At 43.2% G+C, this 15724-nt stretch overlaps 2 protein-coding genes across 2 annotated transcripts in view; one reads left to right on the top strand and one right to left on the bottom strand.

The window, feature by feature from the left end:
* Positions 1–15724, bottom strand: part of glb1l (galactosidase, beta 1-like) — a 180371-nt gene that overhangs the window by 30944 nt on the left and 133703 nt on the right. The window lies entirely within an intron of this gene.
* Positions 1–15724, top strand: part of myo10l3 (myosin X, like 3) — a 57896-nt gene that overhangs the window by 11970 nt on the left and 30202 nt on the right. Inside the window, exons 2-6 of the mRNA XM_071918347.2 lie at positions 2870–2968; positions 12515–12673; positions 14176–14363; positions 14839–14973; positions 15582–15706. Coding sequence (XP_071774448.1) covers positions 2870–2968; positions 12515–12673; positions 14176–14363; positions 14839–14973; positions 15582–15706 — 706 coding nt within the window. The remainder of the gene's footprint in view (positions 1–2869; positions 2969–12514; positions 12674–14175; positions 14364–14838; positions 14974–15581; positions 15707–15724) is intronic.

Raw genomic sequence — 15724 nt, forward strand, 5'->3', positions numbered from 1 at the left:
GTTATCCAGACAAATCCCCTTGGTTTTTTTCGAAAGAGCAAGCCAAAACATAACTATCCTTTGACAGATTCCCCACAACTGTTGATCATAAGTCTAGTAATTACTGACTACTAACTACTGACATTAATTGTGCATTTTGGGTTCCTGATAGTTAGTTCAACCTTTTCGTTTCGGTACTCTTATATCACCTCAGACAGGTATTTAAAGCTTGTAGTTGGTCAGCAGTTTACCATTTAGCATTGCCCCTTTAATGAATCCGTTATCATTTATCATCTTGGGTCTCTTAACTAGAGAGCAGCAGTACTATGTGCAATGTGTTGGCCAGTATTTTTTGTCTGTCTGCATCTATAAGATGGTGACTTGGCATCCCCTCAGGAAACTCCCTGCTACTTATATAAATGGAAAACTTCTGAGACACTTACTCAGCAGCTTAACCACTCCAGCTAGGGTTTTGGAAAATTTCCCTTTTTAATATTTGCGTCAATGAAATAGCTGCTGAGGCAATAACCGGATGTGGTGCAGAAACCCATTGAGGTGTGAGTTATCCCACTCCATTCCTCCAGTCGTGACTTGCCCATGACTGGACTTGTCCATATTCTGTTGAACGTCTTGGATGACCTACCTCAACGTGGTGCCTGACTGTCTCTCCCCTTCATCAGATCCACTGCTTTGGACTCTGCAAGACGATGAGTACTAGCAATATGCCACCGAATTCAAGCCCCTGTAATTTCCAGTTACATAACAGCAACTGATCTTCTTAAAATCTATAGAGCAAACAGTATTAATTCTCCTAGCTGGCCCTCGGCAAGCTCACGTGAAGCAGCTTTTCTCGGAGTAGGCATGCGTGCCAAGCTGGTACCGGGCAGACCCTGGTGTGGCTTCTCACTGAAGGAGTCATACTTACAGAATCATCTCATATGTGGAAAAAATGTTAATGTCTAGCCATGTGTTAGAGAAATAATAATTCTATAATGTTTGTGTCCTGATGTTTCTATTGGCCTCTTTTTTCCAGACAATGGGAGGTGGGACATTATCAGGTGCCTGCAGCCTTTCTCTGTTGACCTAATTTCCTCTCGCTTCTAATCTTTGTCTCTGTGATTCAGTGATGGTACAACCAGATCGAATTTCACATAATCTTCAACTGTCTTAAACAAGAGCATCTTGATCTTTGTCCTGACCCTGACAGCAAACACATTTGTGCGCCATGGTTGGGAGCGTGTTCACACACGTGGCAGCCTGTTGTTAATAGTTAATGAGGATTGATGTCTGGGAGTGGTGACCTTGTATAAGGTTTCCTAGTGGAACCCATGCCTATTGATCTCTTCAGTTTTATGCCCTGTTGGACACACAACTCTCTCTCGCTCTGCGCTCCCCTGGCCACCTTAATGGTGGCACTTGCGATGATTAATGGTGTTTGGCTGGTTAAAGACAGGCTTCTTGAGCGATACTAGATAGGTTGACTTTCAGGCCTTGCTTCTTTAAGTTGCACATCCTGCGGTTAAGCAGCGCACAAGCCCAAGTTCTGCATGTTCATTATCTTAAGTGGAACATAGTTGAGACCGTAGATTGTGGAAACACAGACAGGCTTCTTCAGCTTGGCTTCTTGACGACCATAGGTTCACCATCATCTTGTTTCTTTATGCTGCATAACCTAAAGGCCAAACTCTGTGTTTAACCCTGGCAGTTATGGGACTAGTCATCTTAAAAGATTTAAAGTTTAGACCGCAGACTCAGGATGTACTGGCATTCTTTCTGGTCCACTACAGTCAATCTAACGCTGGCTGTGCTATAAATGTATCATTCACTGCTGTAAGGAAATGACTGTCTGTCTGAGCAATCAGCCACCGATTCCTGTTATTGCTCCTGGTTACTGAGCTGCTAACAAACATGGCTGGGAAGGTCAGTGACTCCATATGGATACACAAACATAGGAGTCCAGACCACCCATATCATCTATAGTGCTGGTTTTAACCAGCAACTGGTCTGGTTTTAACCAGCAACTGGTCTGGAACCAGGATGTGATCTGGGAGTATGGCGAAACGTTTGGTTTATTGAAATCTGGAAAAGCAGAAAGGAGGGTGGGTGGAGAAAGAGTTTTATCGATTGACGGGAATAGGCTGATAATGGACTCCGTTTATTATCACTCAGTGTTAACGTTAAAGTGGCAAACCCTCATTTGGGGCCATTTTCCTCTCTTTTATGAGGTAAACCAACCCCGCACAACCGAAGGTTCAAAGCCTTTTAGGCAGTTTTACAAAGTGTGTATGACTCTGAGTGGTAGTTTGAACCTCTGACACACCCTCAGCATGTAGGCCTGCCTATCTGCTAAAATGCAATGACAGTTTAATGAGAGGATAACCTTGCCAGTTTGGTGTGGTAAGGGAATGGCTATGTGGCACAGGGTAGTGGGGGAGCAAAGAGTGAGCAACACTGAGACTCAGGGAAGGATGGAAAGAGAGAGGGAGAGAAGAAAACCAGTGGATCTGATGCCTGTATTACTAGGATCATGTAAAACGCCATGTCAGCTGCCGTTTTAATGTCTTCTGAAATCATTCTAAATGCTGTCTCTCCCATCTGGTCTTCTATTAGCTGATAAACACAGTCACTGGCTCCTTACCTGGCACTTTCATATTATACTCTAGGGGATAGGAATATTTCTTACATCTATTGCCGTTGCTTTGACCTTTGCATTCCTTACTATTGGTCGCTTGTAATGTCTTGCTGTAAGGCACTCTGGATAAGAGCATCGGCTAAGTGCCTAAAATGTAAATGTGATGCAAATGTTCGGTACTTTCCTCTGAAACAGATAACTCAAATGTGAGCCGTGCTTCTAGATGCTAATGTTGTCGTTCTGGCTATTGTGTTGCAGGGGGCCCGTGTCTGGCTGAGACACAAAGAGCAGCTCCTCCCCTCCACCGTCAGCTCTTGTGACGACGCCTCCCTGGTCCTCACTACCGACTATGGAAAGGTAAGAAGCACATTGTTTACAATGCTGAAGCATTCACTGTGCCAACAACCCACTGTGAACTGTCCCAAACTGTCATCTCTCTAGTGTATCTGCATCTTTTAGCATCTTTCATTAGTTTAAGGACTCTGATAGAGATTTTAAAATGCACTGTGTTTGCGCTGTGACAGTATGTTCCCACATCATTTTATAGGTCCATCTGAAAGCCAGGGAAGTACTATCTAAAACCAACACTGTTTAGTCTCTCATGCACTCAAGAAGGTCATACCAATGCATTTCTCCTTGCTGATTTTGACTAAAAGCCAAGGACCCTCCCAATGTCCTGTAGGCTACAGCCGATATAAAGCGTCTCTTCATCTTACTGCTAAACTATGATTCAAATAGCACAGTACAGCGGGTATGAGAGACCGTTTATTGTTAGCACACATATGTATGATCTCTGGGCTCTGTGATGGGCTCAACACCTTTTGTAATAAAGTAAGAATGGCAGGAATGGGCTCCTTGTGACAAGTCATTGGCCTGTGCTTATCTGTTTGGCTTTGCGTGTTGGCCTTTGTGTCTGGAGGAAATCCTGTTAGAGAGAGGAGAGAGAGAGAGAGAGAGGGGGGGACAGAGAGAAAGAATGGTGGTGTTGAAAGGGTAAAAAATAGCTTCTCATTCAAATGTCTGGGGATCAGATGTCATAGAGGGAAAATGAGCCTTCTGCCGCTGCTCTTTTCTTGAGGAATGCCTTTATATTGAAGTAGTATGAGTAGTACGTATGAGCCTCCGCTATCGCCACACGGTCACTGACTGTCCATGGTCAGGGTCTGGGGAAGGAACAGGGAAGGGCCCAATATCCGACCCCGTCCACAGGACCACGACCTATCGCATCACTTCCACATCCAGCCTCTGTCACGCAGCTGTCACCCTAACCACAACCCAAGGCCCCGTGTTATTCTGGATGCCTTCACCATTGATCTAAACAAGGGCGACATATGGGCTGAGGTGGCAAAGTTGCTGAAGTGCAGCAGTTTTTTAATTTGGAAAACAAGAGCACCCCACCATCGTATTATACTGAATGAGCTTATTCTCATCTGTCGTGGGAAACTTGGAGCCCACTAGGCTGTTTTTAATGATCCGCGTTCAGATAGCATCAACACTGTAGCACAAAATATTAGAGATATCATTAATATTGCATGCATGTGGCTGGAAGGGAGACAAACCATGTTTTTGTCAAGGTCTGAGGTTATGTGATGAGATGAGCAGAGGCTCTTGTTTTGGCCCTGCAGACTGAGATCTTCAGTACAGTCAGTGAAACCCCCAAGGAAATACATTTTACATCGCTCACATTCATAAAGGCAGCTTTATTATTTGTCTCTGGGTCCAGCAGACACATTTTGTGGAGTGTAGCTGTGCTTAACTGTGTGTTTCCACATCAGCTGAATTGGTCAGGTAAAATACACCAGACGTAAGAGCTCTTTAATAACATTAATGTCATGATACCCTCTTACTTACTCCAGTGAAGAGTGCAGTGTCTACTGTTATACTGTACAGGCTGTCCCTTAAGGGCTACACTATACCCAACAATTTGCTGCCAGGCATGTTACCATGGCGATGACAGTAGAGACCATGTATGGCACAACTGATCGGGCACGTTAATTAGCAACTACACAGTAGTTGATCTCGAGGGCATGTGCATTATGCATGGTTTTCCTGGGCCCAGAGCATGGTGCTGTGTTGTGGGTAGAGAGGTAAAAAGGGCTTATGGAGGAGAACATAATGAGCTCATGCACATGCCCTCCTCTTCAGTATATTGGGTTGATGTCTCTGAGGTCAAGAGAGATCACAATCAGGATGTTTATTGTGTGAGATACTGCCAGCCTGTCGACCACGTGCTGTCAGAGGGGCAGGAGCATCTCCGGCTGTGGAAGAAAACACCATTTATCACAGTTAGGAGGGATCTGCAGTCCCAGGTCAGAGGTTGAATAAGGAATCAGTTAAAGGCTGGTCCCACTGTCGCCCTCCTTATTTATCGCCTAAATATGACCGGGGAATACCGCAGGGTGCTGCTCTCAGTCCAGTAACATTTCACCATTCTCGGTGGGATTGAAAAAAACAACATTTGGTTAACATGTAGATAGATCACATGTTGTTATTAGGTTGGGAGTGGGACTGGGACCACATTGTGTGCAGACGCTGGGCTGTCTGCTGCTCATATGTGCTTCACATATGAGCTCAGAATGTGTTGGTTGTCACACCAGGCATGTGGATGCTGCCTTTGTCTCCCAAGTCCTGAGACTCTGCAGCCAGAATGACAGGAATGTGAGACTGAGAAACAGCCCGTCTCCACCTAGAGGATCGCTGACTGACCTGATGTGATCCCCTGCTCCTGGACAATCTGCTGCGGTTTACTCGCATGCACTGTTAGATTTATTCATAATCTTACCTTACTTAAACCAGCTTGTCTAGAGTGGTCAGTGAGTTCAAGATATTATCTCAAAGTGGGTGTGTGTCTGTCTTTGTCTGTGTGTTAGTGTTTTCACATCCGTCTGCAGTGTCAGAGGTGAATTCGGAGATGTATCCTGGCAGCATGGCCCCCTGTGGGGCCGTAACGTACCATTACCAATTGTTTCAATGCTCGCACTACGGTGCAGCTCACTGCCTGACTACTTAGCTTGCAGACTCAAGGGAGCAGGACCAGAGTGCCTTTGCCCACACGGTCAGCAGGCTCCTTCTCTAGCGTTTAACACGCTGAGCTGGCTCCTGTCACATTAACCATCATATCACCGTTCATCACTGTCTTGTTCCTGGGGACAGCGCAGGCTTGAAGAAGACCAGTAAGCTACAGTGGACTTGCTGAGAGCTAAATATGGTGTGTGTTTTGTGTTTGTGTGCATGCATCCATCTGCTTTATGTGTGCGTGTGTGTGTGTGTGTGTGTGTGTGTGTATGTCCAGATGGCACCAGCTGGATTGACAGTGAGTTATCCCCGGAGGAGCGCACATGTAAAGAAAAGCAGGGCGAGGTGCTGTCACCTGAACTAAATCGCTGTTGCTGGTGATGTCGTCATGATCTTACCAAGCAATGCGTTTAATTGCTTTTGTCTACCAGGTGTCAGTACAAATGACATGTTTCATCGTTAAGCATGCATAATTTGGCACATGCAATATGAATCGTATTGCTCTTACTTTGCATGTAACTGCAGTCAGGTATAATTTAAAGGGGAAGACGGCAACACTAGCCACATGGCCGCTCCTTGTCTTGTAATTGATGGCCATTTCAATGAAGAGGGATCCCAGTTTAGTTTATCACACAAGATAAACCAGGCTCTCTCCTATATTGAGTAGACCCAGACTGAACCCAATGATGTGGTTTTACACAAAGGCTTTTTCCCTTGTCACCTTGAGCACGAATAAAGAAATAAGCCCAATAAACAAGTCTGTCATTTACTCTCAGGTATCTACTTTGCTTTCAACAAATTGTGTTTACACTGAGAGAAAGAGATGAGAGTAGTCTGTTCCCAAGTGTGTCTCCTGAAGTTGTCCAGGCCCTTTAGCCACACAGTCTTGGAGGCTTAAAATAGGTCATTGATGGCCACTCTGCCTTTTCTGGATTATTGGTCAATTGAGCCATTATGTGTTTTAATGTGAGTGTGTCTGTGTGAGCGATGTGCATTCATTAGTGTGCTCACTGAAATCCCATGCTCACACAAACGTGATTGTAGGCATCTGCGTCTGTCTGTGTCTGTCTTTGTGATCTGGCTTTGCTGCATGCTATGTTAGGGAAAATCAATAATTATGATTTTGCCTGATGTCTGACCAGCAGGTTGTGATGTTAATCACTCCTTCTACACCGTAGTAACGTCTTGTCACAGTTTTCAACATTAATAAACCTGCACCCTCCTACTTCCCCCACATCCCCCGGGTCTGGGTGGGACCCCAGTGCAGCAGATGGATTCACTGTGTGTGTGTGTGTGTGTGTCTGAGAGAGAGAGAAAGAGAGAGTCAGAGAGAGTAAAAGAAAAAGAGGCGGAAACAGATAGACAGTGATAAACAGACAGCTTGTGTATCCACGTGCCTGTGTTTTTGTGTCCATCCATGTGTTCTTTCTAAAGGCTTGAATATATCTGCCTGCTAAACACAGGACCATTGGTTCCAGTGAGCTTGGCCCCGCCCACATGTGAATATTCAGTAGAGCTGGTGGAACAAAGCGGCAGCAGGGTGTGGTTTCAGTGAGGAAGAAACTAAAAGAAAGAGAAATAGATGGAGTGCACCGCTCGTGGGCTGCAGTTAATCCTGTAAATGTACTATTCAAGACCACAAGCAGCCAGTCGGGAAGACATTGAGATTCAGCTACAGAGAGATGGAGATTTAAATTTTATGCTGTAGTAGATCTAAGGGTCTGTGATCGCTGCAGAGACCTTAGTAAGCTTAGTAAACGAAAAATATAGCCATAAATGCTGTTAAATGATATACTTCTGTGCCAATAATACTTTTGTTGGGGCAGGAGATTAACTTTGAAGTCCATTTTTCCCAGTTTCTCTACTCACTACAGTTACTGCTCTTTGGCTTTTTAGCGCAGTAATTATTATTATCTTTCAGCCTCATGCCCAGCCACTTGGCCAGCAGCGCACTGTGCTAGCGTCAACACCAGTCACCATTCGGAGAGGATTGATTTGTTCACCAATCAATAGATGAGTCACACGTTGTAATAAGTGGGATAAAGTTGTCTCCATCCATCACTACACCGCTCAGATCCACATGAAACAGCATTGCGCTAATAAAGAGTCTGACTGTCTAACTGAGACACCGCTACTGGAAAATGCCCTAACATGGTGAAATAGTCACTTTGATCCTGATTAATTATGCTCACTTTGTGATCAAGATGAATTATATGTACTTTGTGTAGCTTGATAGTAAGTTCAGGAGAGAATCCATAGATTTCACAGTGGTTTTCTTTTTAATTTGCTGTGTTTTTGGGTAAGATGATAAGCAGTAACAGTGTGCACACACAGTATTATATCACTGGGGTTGGGTTAGGCCTCACTGGCACAGAGCCAGGCTTTTGTTGCAGTTAATGTGTTGTAATTGGTTGGTGGCTCCACATGGGACAGGGCTGACTGCTGCAAAATCCCCACAGAAGAATGTTCCTCTATGTCTAACTGTTATAATGTACAGTAACAGAACTCTAATGCACCTCCTAAGGATTGAAATGGAAATGGTACATGACTGACATGAAGTTTAAAATATAATTTTGTGTCTAGGCCTGAACTGTTCTCATATTTGTTTCATTTTAGCCTTACTTTCAGGATGTTGTTTAGCTAGAAAAGTATCTTAAACACAAATTTATAGAGATAAATATATAGATGAGTAAGGCTGTGGGTTGTGGGAGCAGAGCTCAGCTGCCTATCACACAGGAATGAAACTAAGAATGAAACCAAGCAATAAAGACCACAGTGGGGTAAAACATGGAAATGTGAAACCGCTTTTGATGCTGGGAACTCCAGCTCAGTTTTCTCTGAGCAGCTCTGATGATTCAGGCATGAACAAGTCCCTGAGGCTTGCTCTGTGAAATCTGAACAGAAAATTATTCATAGAAGATAAAAAACGAAGGTCACGATGTATGGTACACAGAGTCAGACACACACACACACACACATACACATACACACGCAAATAAGAAAGCTGCACACCCACACACATTAAATATGAATGGCCAACTCCTCTCCCTTGAGATATGTGGGGCTGAGGCGGACATAACTCGTTTATTTTTCTGGGGGAGCTTAGCAAGGGTGCTTTTCCAGCATGCAGCTCCATGTTTGGCCAAGGTGGCCATATTTGTTTTACTCCCTTGAAACTTGAGGTCCTTACAGTAATTGGGAATGTAATCTGGTCCTTTATCCCTCTCCCAGCTCTTTGTTATTCTGTATTAACTCTCCTTCCAGCCACCTCAATGCAACTTTAAACCTGTGCCATGGGAATGTAAAGAATCCTAACACAAGTATGAGAAATATTCCTGACTTGCTGATTCATTTGAGGGTGTGTTGGCCACAGCTGACAGAACCTCTCGTGCTCTGACAGTGAACTTTGACCTGAGAGGCGGTTGGTGCTTCCTGTTGTACCGCACATCTGGAATCATGAGATAGAAGGGTGAAGATTTGTAAATGCTTGTTATCAAATCCCTCTCCTCCAAAAACTTCAATGAGTGTCATCCTCATTAGTCACAAGGTGCGAATGCTATCCCAGGCTCTTTCTCATAAGCTGAACAAAATGGCTTTATATAATAACAGCATTGCCATCATTGGGCTAGTTATAGATATTGCGCTATCATGTATAATTGTATTGCAATACTATGTCAAACAAAGGCAAACAGCAATAACTGCTTTTTTGTTTGTTTTAAAGATCAAAGGTGACCAGGGTTTCATATTTATAAACATTATTCCCATAAATGCAATAAAATGATCTGTTGTCCACTTATAATCATTTTGTTGGGACAGGAGATACATTCTGATGTTATTTTTCTCAGTTACTTGACTTTGGCTTTGTAGGGCAGTGCTGTCGTAATGTAATGACATGATCTGATAAGTGATCTCATCCCGCTGACTGTGTGGGTGTTCCTCAGCCAGAATACCAGTAGTGTGTGTTTTTGTATGATGATGCTCCAGCTAGTAATCAACTCCACTCCATTAGCCCAGAGCCCAGGTGTCGGTCATGACATCAACCACATTAAGTAACTGTGATGTTATTGAACGGAGAACGATAAACTATGTGAGACGAGTGAAAAGCCCGTTTGATTTATCGGTCAGTGAGGCCCTGCATGGGTGAATCAGGGACAATTTGCCTAAGAGGAGAGGGTGGGGTTAAGGCCAGAGGGTTAGTGACACCTAGCTAGGGTGGCTGTAAATCTGCACGCCTCCGCTCGGTGGGTGACATCACCGCACGTGCTGCCTTTCTCCCCAAGGGCTTCACCCCTCCACAACCCTTATTACAACAGAAGTATGCAGTAACTCACTGAGGAGTGCATTATTGTTATGGTGTTATCTCAGCATACGCCCATTCTTTCTAGTTGTAATGGCTGTCTGAGGCTGAAATGGACATGGCTGCCAGATTTGAGTCAATATAATATAATTTGATATAGTCAGGAGCTCTTTTCACACAACTTTATCCAGATTCATATTAGTTAATGCATTGTACTAACTAGATCAAGCATAAACAAGTACAAGAGGAGTTTGCATAATACATAACAGTCAGACTGTCTTCTCCAGATTTAACAACAACAGTAATGGAAACAAGTCTGAAGGCTTTGTTGTGATACCGCTGATCTTGTTAAATATGCATGTGATACTTTATATGAAGGGTTTCATTCCAAAACATTATATATTCAGAGCAGTTTTGGTATCTCTAATGCATTAGTGAATATTTCACTAGCACAGGATACTCTACCTTCAAACACATAACTATGTTCTAGACTCATAATGTTAATAGGAACTCATAATGTGCTTTACTTTTAGGACAGCAGTCATTTTGTCAGAGTAGGTGTTGCTTTTTTCAAATGGAGGATATCTCATTTTGGAACGGAGCACTTCATATGTTTAGATTTTAGATGTGTTTCCAAATCATCTGACTAAACTAAAGTCCACTAAACCAAACCTCTGGTCCACGCTTTCCAACGCTCTTCAGTCAGGTACCACAGAGTCCCAGCAGCCAGTCTGTGCTGACTCAGCAGTTGTGTGAAACCCAATGTCTGCTCCCCATAGGGACAGAATTTGCCGGAAGAGCCAGCGATAATGCACTGGCACACCACAGCCCCCAGCCCTCTGTCCATCAGCATTGATCTAGACATTGCTTCCCATCAAAGTGACCAACACAGATGCAATCCCCCATCTCTTCTTTTATCTCATGCCCCCTCTTCCTTTAGACTTCTGATAGCCAGAAAGTCATTAAGAATCAGGGATCTCTATCTGTCCACGGATCTGTATTGAACTTGAATGAATCTTATTGCTGTTTGCCTTTCTCTCTAGCTCAATCTCAATCCATCTCAAGTCAACGCTCTTAAAAATAGGATGCCCTCATGTTGAAACACTTCAATACCTATTGCCATGCCAGCAAAACCTTTCATGTGAGGCTTGAAAGTGAAAACAAGGACATCTCCACTCCCACACCTTTGCTTTACTGTTGTATCTAACTGGTCTTGTTACAGGAATGTGGCATGGTTAGGGATTTGGTTGTTTTTTTTTGTTTTTTTTTGTAACGCCAAAGAAATGAGTGGAACAAAGTGGGGAGAGAAGTCTGGGCTTGGGGCTCTCTACCTGTCAGGTATGCCTGCAGCAGGCACAGGCAGGCACACATCAGGGTTTCAGTCTATCGCCTCAGCCGGCTCAAAAACCCTCAGTTATTCCTGTATCGTCCCATGAATCTGCCTGTCGTCCGTGCATGCTCACAATAAAAGACTGATGTTGTGCCAGCAGCCTGATTCGGTTCTGTGCGAACTTGTCTGTGGCCTAGATCTGCACCAGTGCTGTTCAGCCCCGGAGGCGGGAGCGTACAGTAAAGGCCTCTGGCTGTCTGCTGCCTCTGTGGAAGGAGATACTAAATAAAGGCCTCAAGTCGTTTTTCTTAGAGATTTCTCCCAGTTCTACTTAGGGATGGGACAATAAGCGGAATTGCTATATCAAGGTAAAAATTATGACACTGTCCCTGATTTTTATTACCGTGATAACCGGCAACAAAATGTTGTATTCATGTTGCTGGATGGATGCAGGCCGGCAGCTTTTTCTAGCTTTTTTGATTTGGGATTTTTATGTGTTGTTTAAAACTATTTGTACAGTTTTTATATGCTAAAACTGCATTTTTTTTTCAAGAAAAAAGTCTAATATTTGACATAAATATTTTACATACTGTATGGTCTACAGTCTTACATTAAAACGTGTTTAAAAAAGAGAAATGTCTTGTGATTGATATGATAAATTATAAAATATATATAAAATAAAAATGTCATGTTATTAATAATTAACACGATGATATTGTATATCAAGATAATCAAAGATAATCATACTATGAAATTTTCATATCGACACAGGCCTAGTTCTACAGCTGCTTGTATACAAAGTCATTGCCTTTGTATTAATAAGGTTAAATACTGTGTAGGGCACCTTGACAGCAGCAGATTGGGCCACTGATATGTAGCCTGTCCATACACATTCATTCATCTTCTTCACCCACTTATCCCTATTCAGGATTTCAGGGAGCTGGAACACCCAAACATACAGTGGGCAGAAGGACAGTGCTGATAGACAGACACTCACCTTCATACCTTTGGGCAATTTAGAGTCTCCAGTCTGCATTTATTTGGAATATATGGAAGGAAATTCATTGGGGAGAACGTGCAAACTCTATACAGATGCCCTTCTCATATTATCCTGTTAATGCTATGCAGCTGAGGTGCAGTTTACCTCCCCAATAATAAATTAGTCTTGCTGTCATGGATTGCATTAAAACCTAGTGCACAGTGTTATGAGAGGCTAACTCCTTGGATATGTGTGTGTGTGTGTGTGTGTGTGTTGTTTCAGGTGATCTACCTGCAGAGGGCGGAGCTGAGCAGAGAGACGGTGTACCCCATGCACCCCAGCAGCATCCATGGAGTGGAGGACATGTCCACACTGGCAGAGCTGCATGAAGCCGCCATCATGCACAACCTCTATCTGCGCTACCAGAAAGACAACATCTATGTAAGACAACACACTACCTTCATCTGTGAGACCAGCAGGGTAGCAGTGTATTTATGTTTAACCTCCTCCTCCCTGCCGCCCCCGCCACTGGGTCCATCATTACAAACGCAGGTTGCACAGCCAAGCTTTGTTCAAACCCACATAACTTTATTTTAAATTCTAGTCAAGATAACACGTTTTCCAAAGACACCAAATGTGTCATGCTGAATTACAGGGAAATGTGTATATAATGATGCATCTAGATTTTTTCCATTTGATGTAATGGTGCAGCCGTAAAAACATGGCGTCTTGTATTTGAATATTTCATTCAATATAAGCAGCTAGAGCTTCAAGAAAGCGTTGGAATAAGCATATACAGAATATGGATGTGACATTGTTGTACAGTTAGGAATTTTTTTTTTTTCTAACTTTGAAGCTACTTAAGGGGAAAGTCAGGAAAAGTCAGTGTACAAGGGGTTAAAGGAAAACTCCACCTTAAAACAGTTTAACACTGTTAAAAAAACAGCTATAGCGATGTACCTTGCATTTTGGGTCCATTTTCGTGTTTGGTTGTGTGTTTTTCTTATTCCTGTGGATAAATGTTGGGCTATTCTGGGAAATGTAGAAAATCACTAACTGGAGATGAAGTAGACAAGTCACGTTTAGGGGAAGTGGGTACATCAAAAAAGTAAAAAAAACCCACAAAATACAAAATTCAAAATAACTCCTGGAATGCATTGAACATCACAGATTGATAATATAACAGTGTAAGAATATTCAAAATTTTTCCTTTAATCATCTTTGCAAGAGTCCACATGCGTTTGTTTGACCCAGTCTTCCCCCTGGGATTATTTCCATGACAAAGTGTTAAAGTCCCATTAAAACAAACACCACCCAGGCTCTATTGCACCATGTGGCATCAAACTGAAAGATTCAACCCGACCTCTTTGAATCTGTATGGGAAAATAATCATCGCCCACAGTCACATGGTTACTGTCTTTCTCGAAACCCTATCTCCTAATCTCATCTCGGAGGGTTTGCCTGGCCCGTCTAAATGGCATTACAGACCGTTATCATTGTAAATGGAATGATGACCCACAAACACACTTTTGTGAGGCCTTTTTTCCCCATAGTGCATTACCCGAGCAGGAGCAATGGGTTGGATCCTAAAATAATACCAGCCTCGGTGCAAACTAGGCCATTCACAGCAGTGTAAGGTTATTTTCTTAGAGCGTTACTGACTTCAGGTAGTGTGTCAGAGGAGATAGGAGATAGGAAACTGGGTGAATCTTCTGAACTGATACTTTTTAGTAAACTTCATACAGTAGTACAGTGTTTGTTCCAGTACTGGTCAAGATGTCAGACTTGCAAATAGTAGTGAAGAATCCCTAATGTGTCCTCTATCATCTTCTTTCCCATGTTATTCTTCCTTCTCCCTCTCTATCTCCCCTATATCCCCATCTTTCATCTCTCCCCTCTTCTTCTTCTTCTTCCCGTTCTCTCTGCCTTTTCGCTTCCCCCAGACCAACATAGGCTCTATCCTCGCAGCGGTGAACCCCTATAAGAAGATAGCGGGCCTGTATGACGGTGCTGCGGTCGATGTGTACAGCAAACACCAGATGGGGGAGCTGCCTCCTCACATCTTCGCCGTGGCCAACGAGTGTTACCGCTGCCTGTGGAAGAGACACGACAGCCAGTGTGTCCTCATCAGGTGAGAACTGGGGAAAAGTTTCATTTCAAAAAGGGGGATCCAACAATTTGACACCTACTCTTACAAAATGATGGCAAGCATCTGTGCTTTTGAAATAATACTGGTGAATTTCATGTAGCAAATTTCTTCCAAATGGGATGAATAGCATTTTGGAATGAAGCTCTTTATATTCCTAAGTTTTTAACAAAAGCTCATCTAGAGACAAACATTGCAAATTAGCTTAGGCTATAAATATTATGATTTGTGACATCAGACTATTTTTTTTAAACGTTCTCTGTCTATGTATCTGTCCCTATTCCAATACACATTGAAATGAAATTATAGAAAGAAGTGTGATTGATTTTTCTCGGGAAGGCAGCATTTTTTTTTTAAATTTAAAGTTTTGAAATTTTGAATCTCTCTCTCTCTCTCTCTCTCTCTCTCTCTCTCTCTCTCTCTCTCTCTCTCTCTCTCTCTGACTCTGATGCATGTTTAGTGGAGAGAGCGGTGCAGGGAAGACGGAGAGCACCAAGCTGCTGCTGAAGTTCCTGTCAGTGATGAGTCAGAACTCAGCAGGCACTCCTCTATCGGAGAGGACCACCAGGGTGGAGCAGGCCATCGTTCAGAGCAGGTAGCGTACTGCGCTTTCCCCTCTGACCCTCCCTTCAGTCTGCTGCACTAATCCAAAACACCTGCTCTGACAAAATTGAATGCTGGCATGAAAGTACAACTCACACCTGGATATTATTTGAGGTTGTTAGCCATCTTGCGGCCTTTACTTTTTAGAGGGTCTGCTCATCTGTGATGTTAAAGAACAATGAACATCCATCAGGCAACTGTTTTCCAAAGTAGACATGTGAGACTCTTGAATAAAATCCTTCATCTGATTTATTTGCAGTGTAAAACAGCGTTTCCCCAGAACTGTATTCTTGTCAGGGTGGAAAAGCCTCTGAAACAGCATTTAGACCATCATGGGACACAAAACCTCCCCATTGAAAACTATAGAAATTAAATTTGCAGCTCTTTAAAGCAGGGTGACCCACCCCACTGATCAATGGCAGGTGAAACTCTGATGTAAACGCCATTCAAATGTAAAAAATATCTTCCCAATGAACGATATTATTAATCTTTTAAGCCCTGACACAGATAGACAGAGTATAGAGCTAAAAATGTATGGGAAAAATGCAAAAATACACGATTATTAGCTTGATTTTGATTGTCCCTTTCTTCTGTCTCCAGTCCTATCATGGAAGCGTTTGGGAACGCCAAGACGGTGTACAACAACAACTCCAGTCGCTTTGGGAAGTTCATCCAGCTCCACTTCTCCCAGAACGGAAACATCCAGGGAGGCTGCATCATTGACTGTATCCTTCATCAACTCA

The sequence above is a fragment of the Centroberyx gerrardi genome, chromosome 10 (genome assembly GCF_048128805.1).
Source record: "Centroberyx gerrardi isolate f3 chromosome 10, fCenGer3.hap1.cur.20231027, whole genome shotgun sequence".
In the NCBI taxonomy this organism is placed as follows: Eukaryota; Metazoa; Chordata; class Actinopteri; order Beryciformes; family Berycidae; genus Centroberyx; species Centroberyx gerrardi.